This window comes from Tachyglossus aculeatus, chromosome 10 (assembly GCF_015852505.1).
Source record: "Tachyglossus aculeatus isolate mTacAcu1 chromosome 10, mTacAcu1.pri, whole genome shotgun sequence".
Lineage (NCBI taxonomy): Eukaryota > Metazoa > Chordata > Mammalia > Monotremata > Tachyglossidae > Tachyglossus > Tachyglossus aculeatus.
In genome coordinates, this window is record NC_052075.1 from 20039566 (window position 1) to 20058500 (window position 18935).

General features: G+C 46.1%; 1 protein-coding gene and 1 non-coding gene across 2 annotated transcripts in view; one reads left to right on the top strand and one right to left on the bottom strand.

The window, feature by feature from the left end:
• Window positions 1–4320, top strand: part of FGFRL1 (fibroblast growth factor receptor like 1) — a 238093-nt gene extending 233773 nt beyond the window's left edge. Inside the window, 2 exon segments of the mRNA XM_038753283.1 lie at window positions 3801–3997; window positions 3999–4320. Of these exon segments, the coding sequence (XP_038609211.1) occupies window positions 3801–3997; window positions 3999–4217 (416 nt within the window). The 3' untranslated portion in view covers window positions 4218–4320.
• Window positions 4321–18565: 14245 nt separating this feature from the next.
• On the bottom strand, window positions 18566–18703 carry LOC119933782. Its single transcript, XR_005452655.1, has one exon. It is a non-coding gene; the product is annotated as a small nucleolar RNA SNORA7 (small nucleolar RNA).
• Window positions 18704–18935: the final 232 nt, after the last annotated feature.

Consider the following 18935-nt stretch of genomic DNA (forward strand, 5'->3'; position numbering starts at 1 on the left):
ACAACCTGATCAACTTGTAACCTCTCCAGTGCTTAGAACAGTGCTTTGCACATAGTAGGCGCTTAATAAATGCCATCACTATTAGTATTATATTATATTTTAGTCAAATTTATTGAGTGAGCAAAGCACTGTACTAAGCACTTGGGAGAATACAATACAACAACAGACACATTCCCTGCCCACAATGAGCTCACAGCCTAAAGGGAGCTGATCAGGTTGGACACAGTCCCTGTCCCACATGGGGTTCACAATCTTCATCCCGATTTTACAGATGAGGTCACTGAGGCTCCGAGAAGTGAAGTCACTTGTCTAAGGTCATGGGTTCACAGTTGTCAGCTGTGTGACTTTGGGCCAGTCACTTAACTTCTCTGTGCCTCAGTGACCTCATCCCGGCTCCGCCAATCGTCAGCTGTGTGACTTTGGGCCAGTCACTTAACTTCTCTGTGCCTCAGTTCCCTCATCTGTAAAATGGGGATTAAGACTGTGAGCCCCACGTGGGACAACCTGATCACCTTGTATCCCCCCAGCGCTTAGAACAGTGCTTTGCACATAGTAAGCGCTTAACAAGTACTATTATTATTATTATTATCTATAAAATGAGGATAAGAACTGTGAGCCCCCCCGGGACAACCTGATCACCTTGTAACCTCCCAAGTGCTTAGAACAGTGCTTTGCACATAGTAAGCACTTAATAAATGCCATCATTATTACTATTATTATTAAGGTCACACAGAAGACAAGTGGCAAAGCTGGGATTAGAACCCTTCTGACTGCTCTATCCAGTATGCCACATTGCTTCCGTTCTTATTTATACCAATGGCTCTCTTCCCCTCTAAACTGTAAGCTTGCACAGTACTTAGTACAGTGCTCTGCACACAGGGACAGAAGCGATGTGGCTCCGTGGATAGAGCACAGGCCCGGGAGTCAGAAGGACCTAACTCTTTCTTGGGTCTCGCCCAAACAAATCAACCAGTGGTATTTATTGGTTGCCTACTGCACTAAGTACTTGGAAGAGAACAACAGAAGCAATATACATATCCTTTGCCCTCATGAAACTTTTATTTGAACGGATTCCTGTGTTACAATTCAAGACCATTTCCCCATGGGCTGATCTCAGTGGTGATAAAGAAAATTTTCCCCGCTCCCTGATGTATTTTAATGTCTAGCTCCCCCTGTAGACTGCAAGTTCTTTTTTTTTAATGGTGTTTGTTAAGCACTTACCATCAATTAATCAATAATATTAACTGAGTGCTTACTATGTGCACAGCACTGTGCTAAGCACTTAACAATAATAATAATAATTATTATTATGGTATTTATTAAGCACTTACTATGGGTGAAGCACTGTTCTAAGCACAGTGTAGATAGAGAGTAAACAGGTTGTCCCACGGGGGGCTCACAGTCTTAATCCCCATTTTTACAGATGAGGTAACTGAGGCACAGAGAAGTGAAGTGGCTTGCCCAAGGTCACAAGTGGTGGAGCTGGGATTAGAACCTATGTCCTCTGGCTCCCAAACCCGTGCTCTTTCCACTAAGCCAAGCTGCTTCTCTTGGGAGAGTAAAATACACAGAATTAGCAGACACATTTCCTGCTCTTAATGAGCTATGTCCCAGACACTGAACTAAACATTGGAATACATACAAGCTTGTCAGGTGACACACTGTCTCTGTCCCACGTGGTGCTCACAGTCTTAATCCCCATTTCCCAGATATGGTACCTATGTCCTCTGACTCCCAAACCCGTGCTCTTTCCACTAAGCCAAGCTGCTTCTCTTGGGAGAGTAAAATACACAGAATTAGCAGACACATTTCCTGCTCTTAATGAGCTACGTCCCAGACACTGAGCTAAACATTGGAATGCATACAAGCTTGTCAGGTGAGACACTGGCTCTGTCCCGCATGGTGCTCACAGTCTTAATCCCCATTTCCCAGATATGGTACCTGAGGCACAGAGAAGCGAAGTGACTTGCCTAAGGTCACAAAGTCGACAAGTGGCAGAGCTGGTATTAGAACCCAGGCCCTTTTGATTCCTAGGTCTGTGCTCTATCCAGTAGGCCACACTGCTTCTCAAGCTTCACAAACTCCTTGTGGGCAGAATTCGCATCTACCAACTCCACTGTATTGTGCTTTCCCAAGTGTTTAGTTCAATACTCTGTGCACAGTAAGCACTCAATAGTTACCAGTGACCTTTATCTCCTTAACAAAAGTTTCAAATCGCCCTGCAGCTGCCTCTTCTTCAGGCTAGACTCTCCCCTGTTCTCGCCTTTTTAATAATAATAATGATAATAATTATTGTATTTAAGCACTTACTACATGCCGAGTGCTGGGGTAGAGATAAGGCAATCAGGTTGTCCCATGTGGGGCTCACAGTCTTAATCCCCATTTTTACAGATGAGGTAACAGGCACAGAGAAACTAAATGGCTTGCCCAAGGTCACACAGCAGACAAGTGGCAGAGCCAGGATAAGAACCCACGTCCTCTGACTACCAAGCTCGTGCTCTTGCCACTGAGCCCTGCTGCTTCTCTGGCAGAACACGTCCATTTTCCTTCTTACCAGCCTGCTTGGAAGCAGGTGTTGTCTTGACCCAGGAAAACCAGATCATCTCTAGCCCAATTGGCCACAGGTGTTAGGGCCCGTTATTGCCCTCGGAAGATGAGGAAGTCCAGGCACATCCGCAACCAACGTTCTTCCATGCTACCAAAGACCTAGCAACCATCTGTTTGGGGTGGTATGGAGGTGGCCCCTACAGAGGCAGGGGGCTAGATGAGGTCCAGGCCAGGGATATTATGGATTTGGCAAGGGACTTCTGGAAAGGGAAGCAGCTATTTGGGACCAGCTCTGGGTTTCTGAGTATTCCGATGAATCATCCCATTTGGGTATAACTCCGAAAAACTGTAAGTAGTAGTCAGTCAGTCATTTATTGAGTGCTTACTACCTGTGGAGAGCTGTACTAAGCACTTGGGAGAATACAATATAACAATAAGCGGGCATTCCCTGCCTACAATGAGCATACAGTCAGCGCTTAATGCAGGGAAAGAATACATGGATGAAAAAATAGGGTCCCTGGCCCCAAGGAGCTCAAAAGCGAAGAATAAAGTTAGGCACTTAGTACGATGCTTTGCACACAGTAAGCTAATAATAATAATTATTATAGTATTTGTTAAGCACTTACTATGTACCAAGCACTGTTCTAAGTGCTGGGGTAAATACAAGGTAATCAGGTTGTCCCATGTGGGGCTCACAGTTTCAATCCTCATTTCTAGATTGTGAGCCTGTTGGGTAGGGATTGTCTCTGTTGCTGAATTGTGCTTTCCAAGCGCTTAGTACAGTGCTCTGCACACAGTAAGCACTCAATAAATAATAATAATAATGGCATTTGTTAAGCGCTTACTATGTGCAAAGCACTGTTCTAGCACTGGGGGGGATACAAGGTGATCAGGTTGTCCCATGTGGGGCTCACAGTCTTAATCCCCATTTTACAGATGAGGGAACTGAGGCTCAGAGAAGTTAAGTGACTTGCCCAAGATCACACAGCAGACATGTGGGGGAGCCGGGATTAGAACCCATGACCTCTGACTCCCAAGCCCGTGCTCTTTTTACAGATGAGGTAACTGAGGGCCAGAGAAGTGAAATGACTCTCCCAAGGTCACCCAGCAGACCTTAATATGGGGATTAGAACCCAGGACTTTCTGACTTCTAGACCCCCTCTCCCTCCGCTGCGCTCTGCCATCAGTTGGTTGCCTGTTTGACTGATTCCTCTCTCCCTCTCTCTGCCTCCCATCCGGCTCCCGCTCCCCAGACCCAAAGCCGCCCAGCGCCCCAGCTGCCCCGACCTCCGCCAGCAGCCTCCCGTGGCCGGTGGTCATCGGCATCCCCGCGGGGGCCATCTTCATCCTGGGCACCGTCTTGCTGTGGCTCTGCCAGACGAAGAAGAAGCCCTGCTCCTCACCGCCCCCGGGCCCCGCTCACCGTCCCGCCCCCAGAGAGCGGGCCTGCGGGCCCCCCCGACAAAGACTACATCTCCTCGGTCAACTACGACGAATACGCGGTGGGAAGCCAGCAGCAGCAGTCGCAGCAACAACAGCAGCTCTTGGGCCAGGCCCCGGCCCCCAAGATATACTCCAAGCTGTACACAGACATCCACACCCACTCTCACACCCACTCCCACGTGGAGGGGAAAGTGCACCAACACCAACACATCCACTATCAGTGTTAGGTCCGATCGGTGGGGTCTCCCCCAGGTCCCTCGGCGTCGGGCCCGGCCCCGCTGCCAGTCACCGAGAGCGAGCCAGAGATGGAAAGTAAATGACCCACTGAGCAGGAGAGAGAGAGAGTCTAGATACAGAGATATATTTTTTTCTACAAATGCAGGTAGGGATCTAGAGGTGGGATGATGAAGGAAGTCTCCCAGTCCAGGACCTGTTGGAAGGCCGGGAAATCCTGAAGCAGCGGGAAGGGATTTCCTCTCTCGGCTCTTTGCTGGCGACCATCGGGATGGCAAGAACGGTCCCAGATTTAGCAACAACCAGAAAAACTGGGGTTGGCAAGCCCGCGTTTCATGAGGCGACAAGAAATGTCGGAGCCGTCGGGGTTGGAGGGAAGACCTTGTGGTTTGATTCCGACAGACGAGGTGCTCCGTACATTAGTGGCGGCTCTCACCCCAGCTCCGGCAAGGGATCTGACCCCGTGATCCAGCGACAGATCTCTAGGCCTGTCCACTTCCCCCAAACCCCTCAGAAAGGTGAGGACTTCCCTATTCAGAGACCTCAACATCTTCACCCCAACGCTTCTGGAACAAGGGTGGTGCATCGGGTGGGGGGAGGAGGACGCCCTGACTCCCCCGTCACTCCCTGCAGTCCCTTGGGCCTACAGACTGGCTCAGCCCCACTCTCTCCCCAGCTTCTCCCGGACCCTCTCCCTGGCTCCGAAAAGGATTTTCCGTCCTCCACCATGCCCCTGTCGATGTCCCTAAGAAGGAAATCCTATCCAGGACCCTTTCTATTTATATTTAAGAAAAAGAGATAATAATAAATATTAATAATAGCCCTGAGGAACTAAGGAAGATCCCAAATGCAGTGCCCGTCCTGAAGGCAAACCACTGTGACGTCATTGGAGGCTGACAGAGAAATGGGACAGACGTTCCCTCTCTCCTCCATCCCGATAAACAAGGGTCCACGCCGAAACCCTCAAGTGACTCCAGGGAATGAAGCTACTCCCCTGTCCTACAGGCTGCCGGGTCTCCAGGGAGCTGATTCCGGGATTTTCCAGCTAACCACAGCACTCGAAAGGAATTCAGTCCCACCTAGAAAACCTCCGGAATTCTATAGAGAGTTTAAACAGAAACCGTGTATATTTAATTTATTTTGTTAAGCGAGAAAAAAACAAAGAAATGTACGATATTTTCTTCCAAACATTTTACAAGGATTTTCGATCGGAAAGAAAGTTGGGTTTTTCTTTTCCCCAGGTTCTCATAGCTGCCAGTGCGCCAAAGTGTAAACGATGTAGCATATTCTGAACTTTATTTAATCCACTTGAAAGTCATATATTTGTATGCATCTGTAATGATTCCAACAGCATAAGCAGTGCAGTGCTGAGGTAAGGTGTTGGAGTTTGGGTCATAATCCCCTATTTTCAGGGGTTTGTAAGTTGACCTGTTGATTCCCTAGCCCTTCTCCTCCTCTTAGAAAACCTTCAACCCTTTTGAGCCAATTTGACCTGAGAAATTCCCTGAAAATTTTTTCCCCAAAGTCACACTTAGTCTCAGAAGATGTAATGATCCCTTGGTATAGAAAAGAAATGTCCCACTCTCTGCACACAGTAAGCGCTCAAGAAATACGATTGAATGAATGAATGAATGTGAGGGAGAGGGGCTAATAGGGGTGGAGGTTGCATAGCAACCCATCCATTCCAACCCACCCACTTTCCCCCTCTGCCCCCGGCCTTTCTGTACCTTGGGTTATATGTTCTGTCGTTCAGTGTCAGGAAGAAGAGAGGAGGAACCGGGCTTCCAAGATCCTGACAGGTGTTCAGGATCATTCCTGTTTGCTGGAGAAATCCCAGGCCTCCGAGAACCTGTAGTCCTTAACAATGATAACTGTGGTATTTGTGAAGCACTTACTGTGTGCCAAGCACCGTGCTAAGCACTGGGGAAGACACCTGGTAGTCAAATAGGACACAGTCCCTGTCCCACATAAGGCTCGCAGTCTAAGTGGGAGGGAGAAGAGTATCAAATCCTTATTTTACAGATGAAAAAACTGATGGCTTAGAGGATTTAAGTGACTCAGCCAAGGTCACACAGTGGGCCAGTGACAGAGCTGGGATTAGAACCCAGGTCCTCTGATACCCAGTCCTGCAATCTTCCCACTAGGCCACACTGCTTCCATTAGAGTCTTCCAAGGGTCAGACTCTGGGCCCAGACTGGTTCTACGCCCTAAAGGTATTTGTACACCAGCTCCAGTGGAGCTCTTGCAAGTTATTGGTATTAGCAAAAGTTGTCGGGCCCAGTTGGTATTCCCAGCCAATTTAAGAAACTGGGCCAGAAAGTATATTGGAGGGATGAGTTGTTAGGGCCCCAAAGGAACTGAAGGCAGCTGACTGAGTCCCCTCTTCCTGGTTTGTGAATGGCCTTTGAAGGTGGCAAACATGGGCCAGATATCGCCATTCTGTGTTTGAGCAACATTCCATCGTGCCTAAGAACTGGAATCCAGTGGAGAGGCTGCCATCACCCACTTTTGCCGCCGCTCACTGGGAAGTGGGGTTGCTGCTTATGTTCTTCCTAATGCATCATGGGCCCACCTGCTGCTGCACAGAGCCATCTCTCCCAGGCAACTGTTCCCAGTTGCTGGGAAACAATAGCCATTGGGGCATTTTCAAAATGGCGGGCTGGGCTCTTTCATCCACCTATGTTTCAGATGAGAGAGCTCCACATCTCTTAAAGGGTTTTTTATCATGAAAAAAATATCCCAACCCAGCCTATTGTGTTTCTTCCCTTTGGTTCTCTGTACATCTGTTTTTCTGGGACGATCCCCCTGAGGCTCATGGGAAATTCTCCAGAAGAAACCGTTCATTCTGCTATTATAGGGAGGCCCCATGCAGATGCTAGAGGTAAAAGAAAAGCAAAATAAAGTTAATCAGAATAAGGATTGTTTGGGAAGCACCGTCTTCCACCTTTGTTGGGCAGGGAAAAAGCCACATCAGTCTACCATTTCGCAGTACGGATTTTATCCCCCCCCCCGATTAAGTAGCACAACAGAGGAGGTGAAGCAAGGAAAGCCGACAGGCTGGCATGGAAAACTCTTACTCAGCTGTTTTGTTACACCTTGAACATGAAGTTAAATATTGAGAGAGAGAGTGTGTGTGTGTGTGTGTGTGTGTGCAGGTGGATGTGTGGGCATGTGTGTTGTATGAGAGGAGAGCACGTGTGTGATCTGGAATCTGTGTCTTGACAATCTTGTAAAGGCCCCCCTCCCACCCTACCTCCCCCAACCTGTTAAGATGAAAGCTTTATGGAACAATAACAAATAAAAAGTGTGAAATCATTGTCATCCATGAGAAATTTATGTTGGATACATAAGCACGCAAACATTTATCAGCTCATCATTTGATCAAGAGTACTTGCCTGGAAGAGTATAACTGACATTAAGTAAACATGATCCTTACCTTCAAGGAGCTTCCCATCTCAGCACCTCCAGCCTTCTGGCTGGGTTCAAAATGCCCAGTCCTAATGATAATAATATCGATAATAATAATAGTAACTGTGGCATTTCTTAAGCACTTACTATGTGCCAGGCACTGTCCTAAGTGCTGGGGTGGTATAGAAGCAAATCAGTTTGGACAGAGTCCCTGTCCCATGTAGGGTTCACAGTCTTAATCCCCACTTTTAGAGATGAGATAACTGAGGCCCAGAGAAGTTAAGTGAGGTGCTCAGGGTCACACAGCAGACAAGTGGCAATGTCGGGATGAGAACCCAGGTCCTTCTGACTCCCAGGCCTGTCCTCTAGCCACTAGATGCCGCTGATGACGCTGGGTCATCCCAGCGATCTGGGTCAGGGTTTGGGTACCTGTTCTCTGCACATGCAGTTCCAGCTCTATTCCTACCACCTCTAGATCTGGGGTGGCTGGCATAGCCAGGTTGGCATAGCCAACTGACATAGAAGCGGGCTCCTAAGTGGGTGAGTCTTATAGGCCATGAGCAATCAACCAATGAATCAATGATATTTATTGAGCACTTAATGTGTGCAGAGCACTCTGTACATCTCCTCTAAGAAGTCTTCCTAGACTAAGCCCTCCTTTCCTCTTCTCCCGCTCTCTTTATTCATCCCCCATCCCAGCCCCAAAGAACATATACACAGATCTGTCATTTATTCATTTATATTAATGTCTGTCTCCCCCTCTAGACTGTGAGCTCATTGTGGGCAGGGAATGTGCTCTGTTTATTGTTATATTACATTCTTACAAGTGCTTACTACAGTGCTCTGCATGCAGTAAATGCTCAATAAATACAGTCAACTGACTGACTGACTAAGCGCTTGGGAGAGTACAGTACAACAGATTTGGTAGACATGTCCCCTGCCCAAAAGGAACTGACAGTCTAGAGGGGGAGATAGGCATTAAAAATAAATCACAGATCTGTACATAAGGGCTGTATGGCTAAAGGAGGGGTGAATAAAGGGAGCAAATTCATGTTCAATAATAATAATGATAACATTTGTGGTGTTTGTTAAGCAGTATGTATCTGGCACTGTTCTAAGCACTGGGGTAGATACAAGCTAATTGGGTTAGACACAGTCCATGTCCCACATAGGGCTCACAGTCTTAATCCCCATTTTACAGATGAGGGAACTGAGGCGTGGAGACATGAAGTGATTTGCCCAAGGTCACACAGCAGACAAGTGGCGAAGCTGGGATTAGAACTCAGCCCCTTCTGACTCCTAGGCCCAGAATCAAGCCACTAGACCACGCTGAGGGAGTGGGAGGAAAGGAAATGAGGGCTTAGACAGGGAAGGCCTTGGAACATGACGGCAGCCATCTCTTCATTGTGGGTGCCCTTCTCCCTGCAATGCTGGGCATGGCTACCCCCACCCCCACCCACTTAGAGGAGACACCATACAGCATGCAGAGTGGACACCACTGGTGGTCCGGTGTGGACAGTCAGGATGGCTGGTCAAGGGACACCAGAGCGCATTTGTACCTCCTGGGCCTCCCCGCATCTTATTCCAACTTACAAACCCTTGGAGTTTAACCCTGGCCATTTGTGACCATCAAAATCAGGCAAATGGACAAAACACAAGGCCTAAAACCCCTGGCCTAAATTTGACCTTACTAAGCTCCGGCAGGAAGTGTCCAGAATCAGCCCCACTTCATACATGTGCTGCGACTCAGAGTTGGGCAGGGGAGAAGGGTGTTTGTGTGTGGAGGGGGCGGGGGCAGAGGGGGTGTCTGAACTCAGCGGAGTTAATTGAAAGGTTGGGCTTATTGCAACCTTGCAAATACAGACCTGCACCCCCATCCCAGCAACCACTCTTACCAAGGGATTCACATAAGAACTACCAAACTTACTTTTTAAGTGCGTTCCCTTTGCCAACCACTGCATTAAATGCTAGAGTAGATACAAGTTCAACATGATGCAAATGCAGAATGAGTGAAATCAGTTTTCTTCCCTACTCACCGGACAGAAAAACATTCCGTGCCCCGGGAGGGTGAGAAAGTGGCCATTTGTCGATTCCGTTTAATGCAACCAGCTATAACTCTCGCCAGTTGCCAGAGAGGGTAGCATGCCTGAGTCCTCCTTTGGATGGCTCGCTTTATTTTCACAAGCCCTCTCAGACTGCATAAGCTAGAGTTGAAGCCGAAAGGGCATGAGTCACTCCAAAGAACTGGAAATAAATATCAGCCCATCCTGTGTAAGCTGTTTATGAAACCCTAATCCGGAGAGCTAGCTCCACAATCAGCCTGCTCCTCTCTTTCCTGCTCCTGTTGTAGAGCTGACAGTTTGCTTAGCAGCTCCCCAAACCTAACAGCAGGGCACAAGCGTTATAATGAGAGCAGAGTTTGGTATTTAGTAATATTAATAATAATAATTGCATTTGTTAAGAGCTTACTTTGTGCCAAGCACCTCCCTAAGCACTGGGGTTGATACAAGGTAATCAAGTTGAACACCGTCCCTGTCCCACCTGAGGCTTACAGTGTTAATCCCCATTTCGCACGTGAGGTAACTGAGGCACAGAGAAGTGAAGTGATTTGCCCAAAGTTACACAGCAGACAACTGGCAGAGCCAGGTCTAGAACCCATGACTTTCTTACTCCCATGCCTGTGCTCTATCCACTTCACCATGCCTCATATGACTTGTATCAGTTTCACTTTTATCACCCTGGGAGATGTATATCCGCCAAACTGGCTCTCTTCCCCCCTACAAAGCCCTACTGAGAGCTCACCTCCTCCAGGAGGCCTTACCAGACTGAGACTCTTTTTTCCTCTCCTCTTTGTTAAGCGCTTACTATGTGCCGAGCTCTGTTCTAAGTGCTGGGGTAGATACAAGGTAATCAGGTTGTTCCACCTGGGGCTCACAGTCTTAATCCCCATTTTATAGATGAGGCAACTAAATATAACAGAGTCGATAGGCATGTTACCTGCCCATTAAGAGCTTACTGTTTTGAAATGTTGCTCTCCATCTAACTCCTTTATGAGCTTGGCTCTGCCAGTAGCTGTAGCAATAATGTTTTTCAAGCATTCACTCTGTACCAAGCACTGTAATCCACTTGTATTAGAACAACCTCAGCTCTAAGTAAAGCGCTTGGTACACAGTAAGTGCCTAACAAATGCCACCGTTATTATTATAATCGGAAAGGATTACACAGGTGAGCATTAGACAAGCAAGGTCTCCGATCCTTGGGAAGTTCTGTCGCTTTATCTCTGGCTGAGTTGGGGACAGCTTGTGTTCCTTACATTCTTTTGTGGCTTTCTTAGGACCTCCTTTCCCGTTCCCCACAAAGGTAGTCTGCCGGCAGTTTGCCCGAAGCTTAGGATAAAGGGAGGAGGGTTCACACCTGTTCTCTTCCACCCCAACATTCCTCCTATGTAGATGAGAAGCCCTATGTAGAACAGGGACTATGATAATCTTGAATCTACCCCAGTGCTTAATACAGTGCTTGGTGCATAGTAAGCACTTACAATTATTATTATTATTATTATTATTATTATTATTATTATTATTATTATTCCCATGCCAAAGACTGCTGGTCAATTCAGACATCAATCTCTGAGAAGCTCCATCTCTCCCTCCTCCTGAAACCTCTTAGTCAGCTCCTTCAAATCCAAAATCTTGTTGGACTAACGAGAGTTACAATGGGAATGCAGCGTGGCTCAGTGGAAAGAGCACGGGCTTGGGAGTCAGAGGTCATGGGTTCAAATCCTGGCTCTGCCACTTGTCAGCTGTGTGACTTTGGGCAAGTCACTTCGCTTCTCTTTGCCTCAGTTACCTCACCTGTAAAGTGGAGATTAAGATTGTTAGCCCCACATGGGACAACCTGATCACCTTGTATCCTCCCAGTGCTTAGAACAGAGCTTTGCAGATAGTAAGCGCTTAACAAATACCAAAATTATTATATGAAATGATGGGATAGGAAATTCATTCATTCATTCGTTCATTCAAATGTATTTATTAAGCGCTTACTATGTGTGAAGCACTGTACTAACTGCTGGGGAGGGTATGCTACAGCAACAAACAGACACATTCCCTGCCCACAACGAGCCCATAGTCAAGAGGGGGAGACAGGCACCAATGTACACAAATAAATAAATAAATAAATAAGTATATAAATAAATTAAATAAATTACAGATATACACATATGTGCTGTGGGGATGTGGGGTTCATACTACATCCTTAGGCACAAGCTAGGGGAATTGCAGAGGAAAGCCAGGAAGGGGTTAATGGAGCATTCTTATTATTATTATAATTTTTTTTTACTTTCCTATATCACCTGGTCATCAGGTTGGGGCTAGTTGAAACAGGATCCTACAAATTTCATGTAAATAGATGGGAAAATGTCCCCCACAGTACAACCCCAAGATAAATCCGCTTAGTACAGTGCTTTGCACACAATAAGCTCTTAGTAAATACGACTGAATGAACAGCCATGTTTTCAGGGAACTCATCCCAGCTGATTTGTGGGACACTCCTATAGAGCAAAAAGTGGCTAGCCTGGCTGTTTCCTCAGAGTTGGGGCGACTATGTGTGGAGAAAAGAACAATTTACTGCCAGAAGGACTAAACTCGGTTGAGACACAATAAATGTAACAACCATTTTATAGCCAGGAATACATCCATGCTTCCTAGGTCTGGGCCACTGGCAAAATCCTGGCCCTCAATGTAATATGCTAGTCTAAATAAAATGCAGTTATTCCCGACAACGCTAGCTGCTATCGCTTTGGGCCAGAGGGTTTTAATGGATTTTCCAGGAAAATTCAGGCTCTCCCCGGTTCCAAAGTTGACAAACCACTTTTAAGAATGATTTTTCTTCCTTTTTTTCCCCCAAGATTTCTTTTTAAGGAAAAACAAAACACATCTTAGACTAGCCAGTTAAGAAAGAATCCAATCCCCCAGAGGATTCAGAGAGCTGATAATGCTCCCACTTTTAACTTCGAATGTTATGTTTGTGGAGCTGCAATGCTGGACAGTCTCGCTTTTCTTGGGGAGAAAGGAAAGTGTGAAGCCAGGGCCCTGCTGACCCGCGTAGCCACTGCGGTTTTATTTGGCCTTTACATTTTGCCCTGTCAGCCAGTTTGGGCTTAGCTAAGAGTCGAGTTGTTACTTTGTTGGCTACACCTTCAGAGTGCAACCCTGGAATGCCCTACTTCTTCATATCCGACAGACGATCACTCTCAACACTCTCAAAGCCTTATTGAAAGCACATCTCCTTCAAGAAGCCTTCCCTGACTAGGCCCTCCTTTCCTCTTGTCCCACTCTCTTCTACATCACCCTTGCACTTGGTTTCGTTCCATTTATTCACACCTCCCTCAGCCCTACCACATTTTTGTACCTATCGGTCATTTATTCATTTATTTACATTAATGTCTGTCTTCACCAGTTAGGCTGTAAACTCACTGTGGTCAGGGAAAATGTCTACCAACTCCACTATACTCTACTCTCCCAAGCACTTAGTACAATGTTCTGCACACCGTAAGTGCTCAATAAATGCGATTGATTGATTGACACTCTTGCCTCATTTGTGAGATGGGGGTGAGCTGTAACCTGAGTCACAGCTGAGTGGTTCGGAGAGGTCATTTTCCCTTATTTGCAGGGCAGAGGCCATAAAGTTTATTGTGGGCAGGGAATGTATCTATCAACTTTGTTATAGTGTACTCTCCCAAGCGCTTAGTATGGTGCTATGCACACAGTAAGCACTCAATAAGTACGATTTATTAATTGATTGAGATACATCCCAGGGAAGGTGATTGGGCAGAACACTGGGCCCAGGCTGGACATTCAGAGGAGCCCCCTGCTCAGTGCCCTCTGTTAGCCAGGGCAGACATGCTTCAGGGATAAATCGGAAAATGCGAACTTTAACCTCCAAGGCTCCTGCCAATTGTTTCTCAGCCCCACCAGAGTCTGAAACTGGTTCTATTTGGAGTCATAAGAACCCTAAACAGCCCTAATCTTTTCTGCACTTCAACTTTTGGTTGATGTAGCTCTAATGAGGGCAATGGCAGTGGTAGTATTAGAGATATCCATTAAGTGTTTACTCGGTGCCCTGCACTGTGATAAACACCATGATCAGTACAAGATAATTTGGATCCAGTCTCCTGTTCCACAGAGGCTCACAGTCCAAGAGAAAGGGAGAACAGATATGCTGTCCCCATTTTACAGGTGAGGAAACTGAGGCACGGAGAAGTCGAGCAACTTAAACAAGATCATCCAGCAGGCAAGGGGCAGAGTTAGGACTGGAACCCTGGTCTCCTGACTCTCAGTCCATGGGGCGACACGACAATCTCCACGTGCTAGTCAGATTCATACTCTCTTCCCACACGCCTCGACCTTTCCATTCGATGGGTTTCGGACTGCTAGTTAGCATACATGGACAGTCACGGCTGGACTCGACATCTAATGACCTTAAATTAATCCCTTCTGCCTCCAACCTTTCTTTGAATTATCTAAATGTGCAGCGAGGTGAGGATAAATTTAAAGACTAAAGTTAAGCAAATATGACATTTCTTTTACATTTCTTTTCTTTTTCTTTTTTCATTCCGAGCTTCAGCAATAAAAAGCCAGCCCTTTACAGTAATCAGTCATCTTGACATTTTTTATGGGGATTTTATTACCCCTGGATCATTTCCACACTAAAAAAAACCACTTGTAACAATACTTAGTTGGCTGCCTGTGATTCCCGATCTAGGCCTGCCGGCATCCTGTCCGGGTTCCGTTTTGCGCTGGGAAGTTTCTGGCGTTCGCTCATCTCCTAATAGACTCTCTGTCCTGGGTGGAAGGAGAGCAGCAATGTGTCAGAGAAAAGAGCAGCTGGGCTGGCTCCCTGTGATAGGGCAGGGGACATGTCTATGAACTCCGTTGCAATGTACTCTCCAAAACGCTTAGTACAGTGCTCTGTGCATGGTAAGCTCCTAATAAACACCATTGATGATGATGACAGGTCTTCTCCAACCACACGGCAATTCATCGCCCCAGCTCTGAGCAGACCTACTTGCTCCTTGTTGAAAAGAGGCCTTGATTGATTCATTCATTTATTGATTGATCAATCAATGGCATCATTCGTTCATTCATTCAATCGTATTTATTGAGCACTTACTGAGTGCAGAGCACTGTACTAAGCGCTTGGGAAAATACAATACAGCAATAAAGAGAGACAATCCCTGACCACAACGAGCTCATAGTCTAGAGATGGAGAGACAGGCATCAATACAAACGGACATCAATATATGCATCACACCCCATCTAGCCTCCGTACCCAATCTATTCACTTTTGATGAGCAAATAGATGCTCTCAACACCACCTTCTCTACTGAACTCAACTCACTCGCTCCCCTATCCTTTCATCGCTCTCGTACCACTAACCCACAGCCCTGGTTCACCAGCAACCTCACTGCACTTGTATACATATCTTTAAATTATTTATAATAGATTATGTATTCATATTAATGTCTGTCTCCTCCTCTAGACTGTAAGCTCATTATGGGAAAGGAAAGTTTCTGCTCATTCTCTTATATTATACACTCCCAAGCTCTTAGAACAGTGCTCTGATATAGTAAGTGCTTGATAAATAGCACTGATTGATTGATTGTGTCAGTGAAGCTCAATGGCTACTTTCTGGTGGTCACAGAGGGTCAGAGGTCCAAGAGCCATGGTTTCTGATCAATTAATCAATCAATCAATAGCTCTGCACTCAACATTTGGGAGAGTACAGGTTGCACTTCTTCCTACTTAGACTGTGAGCCCCAGGTGGGACAGGGTCTTTGTCCAAACTGATTATCTTGAATCCACCACTTGTCTGCCGCGTGACCTCAGACAAGTCATTTAACTTCTCTGTGCCTCAGTTCCCTCATCTGTAAAATGGGGATTGAGACTGTGAGCTCCATGTGGGACATGGACTGTGTCCAACCTAATTAGCTTGTATCTACCCCAGTGTTCAGAACGGTGTTTGGTGCATAGTAAGTGTTTAATAAATACCACTATGATTAGAATAATGATCATAATAATAATTATATAATCATCGTAATTATTATTATACAGTTGGTAGACATGATTCTTAAAGGAAGTCTTTTTTGGTCCATAGAATTAACCACCCTGATCCTCAATTTCTTCATCTGTAGACTTAGAATGAGAGACAGGGTGCCTAGTGGAAAGAACCTGGATTTGGGAGTGAGAAGGCCTTGGCTTCTAATCCGGGCTCTGCTACTTGCCTCTTTGTGACCTTGGGCAAGTCACTTCACTTCCCTGTGCCTTAGTTACCTCATCTGCAAAATGGAAATTCAATCCCTTTCCTCACTCCTACGTAGAATGTGAGGCCCATGTGGGACAAAGACTGTATCTGTCCCGATGATTTTTGTATTTACTCCAATGTTTAGCACATAGTTAGTGCTTAATAAAAACAGTATAATCACTATTGATAATTGTTAATAATAATTTCTACTACTACTAGAGAAGCAGCATGGCTCAGTGGCAAGAGCACAGGCTTTGGAGTCGGAGGTCATAGATTCAAATCTCCACCAATTGTCAGCTGTGTGACTTTGGGCAAGTCACTTCACTTCTCTGGGCCTCAGTCATCTCATCTGTAAAATGGGGATTAAGACTGTGAGCCCCCCGTGAGCCCCTCTTGTAACCTCCCCAGTGCTTAGAACAGTGCTTTGCACATAGTAAGTGCTTAATAAATGCCATCATTATTATTACTACTACTACTGTGTGTCAAATGCCATCAAGTCGTTTCTGATTTAAGGAGAATTTCTGGACATATTTTCTCCAGAACATCCTATCTTAATCTGTAGTCATTCTGCTATATATGTCCATAGAGTTTTCTTGATAAAAAAAAACTGGAAGGGGCTCACCACTGCCTTCTTCTGCACAGTAAAAATTTGAGTCTCTGCCATTGTTTTTGATCGATATTTTAATCAATTGATCATCCTCCTTTGACTCTCTCCTATGCCACTGCTGCCCAGCAAGGAAAATCAACTTTATCTGATGCTTCAGCTTAGACATTTCCATTATGAGTAACCCTGATGAGTATCTCTCAGTGGCGTAGCTCTAAGCTTCATCAACATACACAAACTCTCCCGTCTCGTAGTTTGAGGGTCCCAGTCCATTTTGCTCTCTGTGGTCTGAGGATCTCAGACTTGGTATCCTGTCCAGGCCAGCTTGATGCCTGCCAGCTATCGAGTCCTGCCATTGGCCTTGGGCATCCACTAGCCTCAGGAGCTCGGTGGACAGGGAGGCTTCCAGCATGGACCTTGGGACTCAAATCCTTCATCTGTAAAATGGGCATGAGAATAACTTCTCCTATGAGGGACTCCTCAAAAAGGAGTCAAACCCAACAAAGGGGTGGGAGATTGAAGGAAGACTGGTGTTCCCACTGGTCTCTGCCCCATTTCTGTGGACAATAGCCAATGGCATGTCAACAATCTATAGGCCTTTGTCTCCTCAGCCAGTGGCCAAGCTACTTGGGGTCTGAAACAATGGAATTTCTGAGAGTGATTCCCATATGGCTGTATTTATGATTGTAATAGCTGTGGTATTTGTTATGTGCTTACTATGGCCCAGGCTCCGTACTAAGTGCTGGGATAGATACAAACTAATCAATCCAAACGAATCAGGTTGGACACAAACCCTGTTCTACATAGGGCTCACAGTCTTATTCCTCATTTTGCCGATGAGGAAACTGAGGCCCAGAGAAGTGAAGTGACTTTCCTAAGGTCACACAACAGACAAGTGGTCGATCCAGGATTAAAACCCTCGTCCTCTGACTCCCAGGCTCACGGTCTTTCCCCTGGGCCAAGCTGCTTCTCATGTTTACCGGCCTGGAGGCAGGAGTCTGGAGCAGATGACCTCCTTCTAGACTGTAAGCTAGACTGTGAGCAGGGAATGTGCCTGCTAATTCTGTTGTATTGTATTCTCCCAAGGGCTTAGTACAGTGCTCTGCACATAAAACGTGTGTAATAAAGACGATCGATTGAGTGATGACCTCTGGTGTTCCCTCCACCAGACCTGGGCATCCATTGCACCTTTCTTTCCTGAAGACGGCTGTGTACCTACTGTCCTCATGTCCTCCTCTACTGGACCACCATGCTGCCTCACCGGTTCTCTTCCAGGTCACCATGGAACCTCCATCGCAGCCTGCCCTGCACCAGCCCAGTGGGACGAAGAAAAACAGCCACAACCAGGCACCACTTCCACAGTACCTTTCTCAGAGTATAGCAACTGCTGCTGCAGTGGTCACTGTGGCCACGGTGGTGATTGCCTACTCTGAACTGCCAGGATAACCTCAGCACACCACTGATCTTTGTTTTGTCTTCATGTTCTCTTAGCGATTTTTAAAAAATCTCTCCTTATTCCCTCTCCTGCTTTTAATTATTAGACTGTGAGCCCTTTGAGGATCAGGGACCTTAATACAGTGCACATGCTTAGTAATCTGCATATGGTAAGTGCTTAATAGATGCTATTGCCACCATTACTCTATAATAATGGTGGTATTTGTTAAGTAATTACTATTAATCAGTGGTACTAATTGAGCACTTTATGTGTGCAGAACATTGTACTAAGTGCTTAGAAGGGTACAGTACAACAGAGTTGGTATAATGTTCCCTGCAAGTTTACAGTCTAGAGGGGGAGACAGACGTTGTTGTTGTCTTTTTGCTGTCACGTTGTGTCCAACCCATAGCAACACCATAGACACACCTCTCCCAGAATGTCCCACCTCCATCTGCAATCATTCTAGTAGTAGATCCACAGAATTTTCTTGGTGAAAATACGGAAGCAGTTTACCATTGCCTCCTTCTGTGCAGTAAATCTGAGTCTCCACCCTCGACTTTTTCCCATGCCTCTGCTGCCCAGCACGGGTGAGTTTTGATTATAGCAGATTGCCTTCCATTTGCTAGCCACTGCCCAAGCTAGGAATGGAATCGGTATGCCTCTGCCTGACTTTCCCTCCCATAGTCGAGACTGGTAGAGTACTGGAAACTATCCAGGTGCAACCCTGAGAGGGCAAGACAGACATTAATATAAATAATTAATTCATAGCATATAATAATTTAAATAATTATATAATTATTTACAAAGTTTACAACATACAATTTAGAAATATATATGTAAGTGCTGTGAGACTGAGGATGGGGCAAATGCCAGATGCTCAAATACTATGTGCGTTATACTAAAAACTGGGAAAGAGGAAGCATAAACAGATCAGAAAAAGTCCCTTTCCCACAGGGAGCTCTCAGT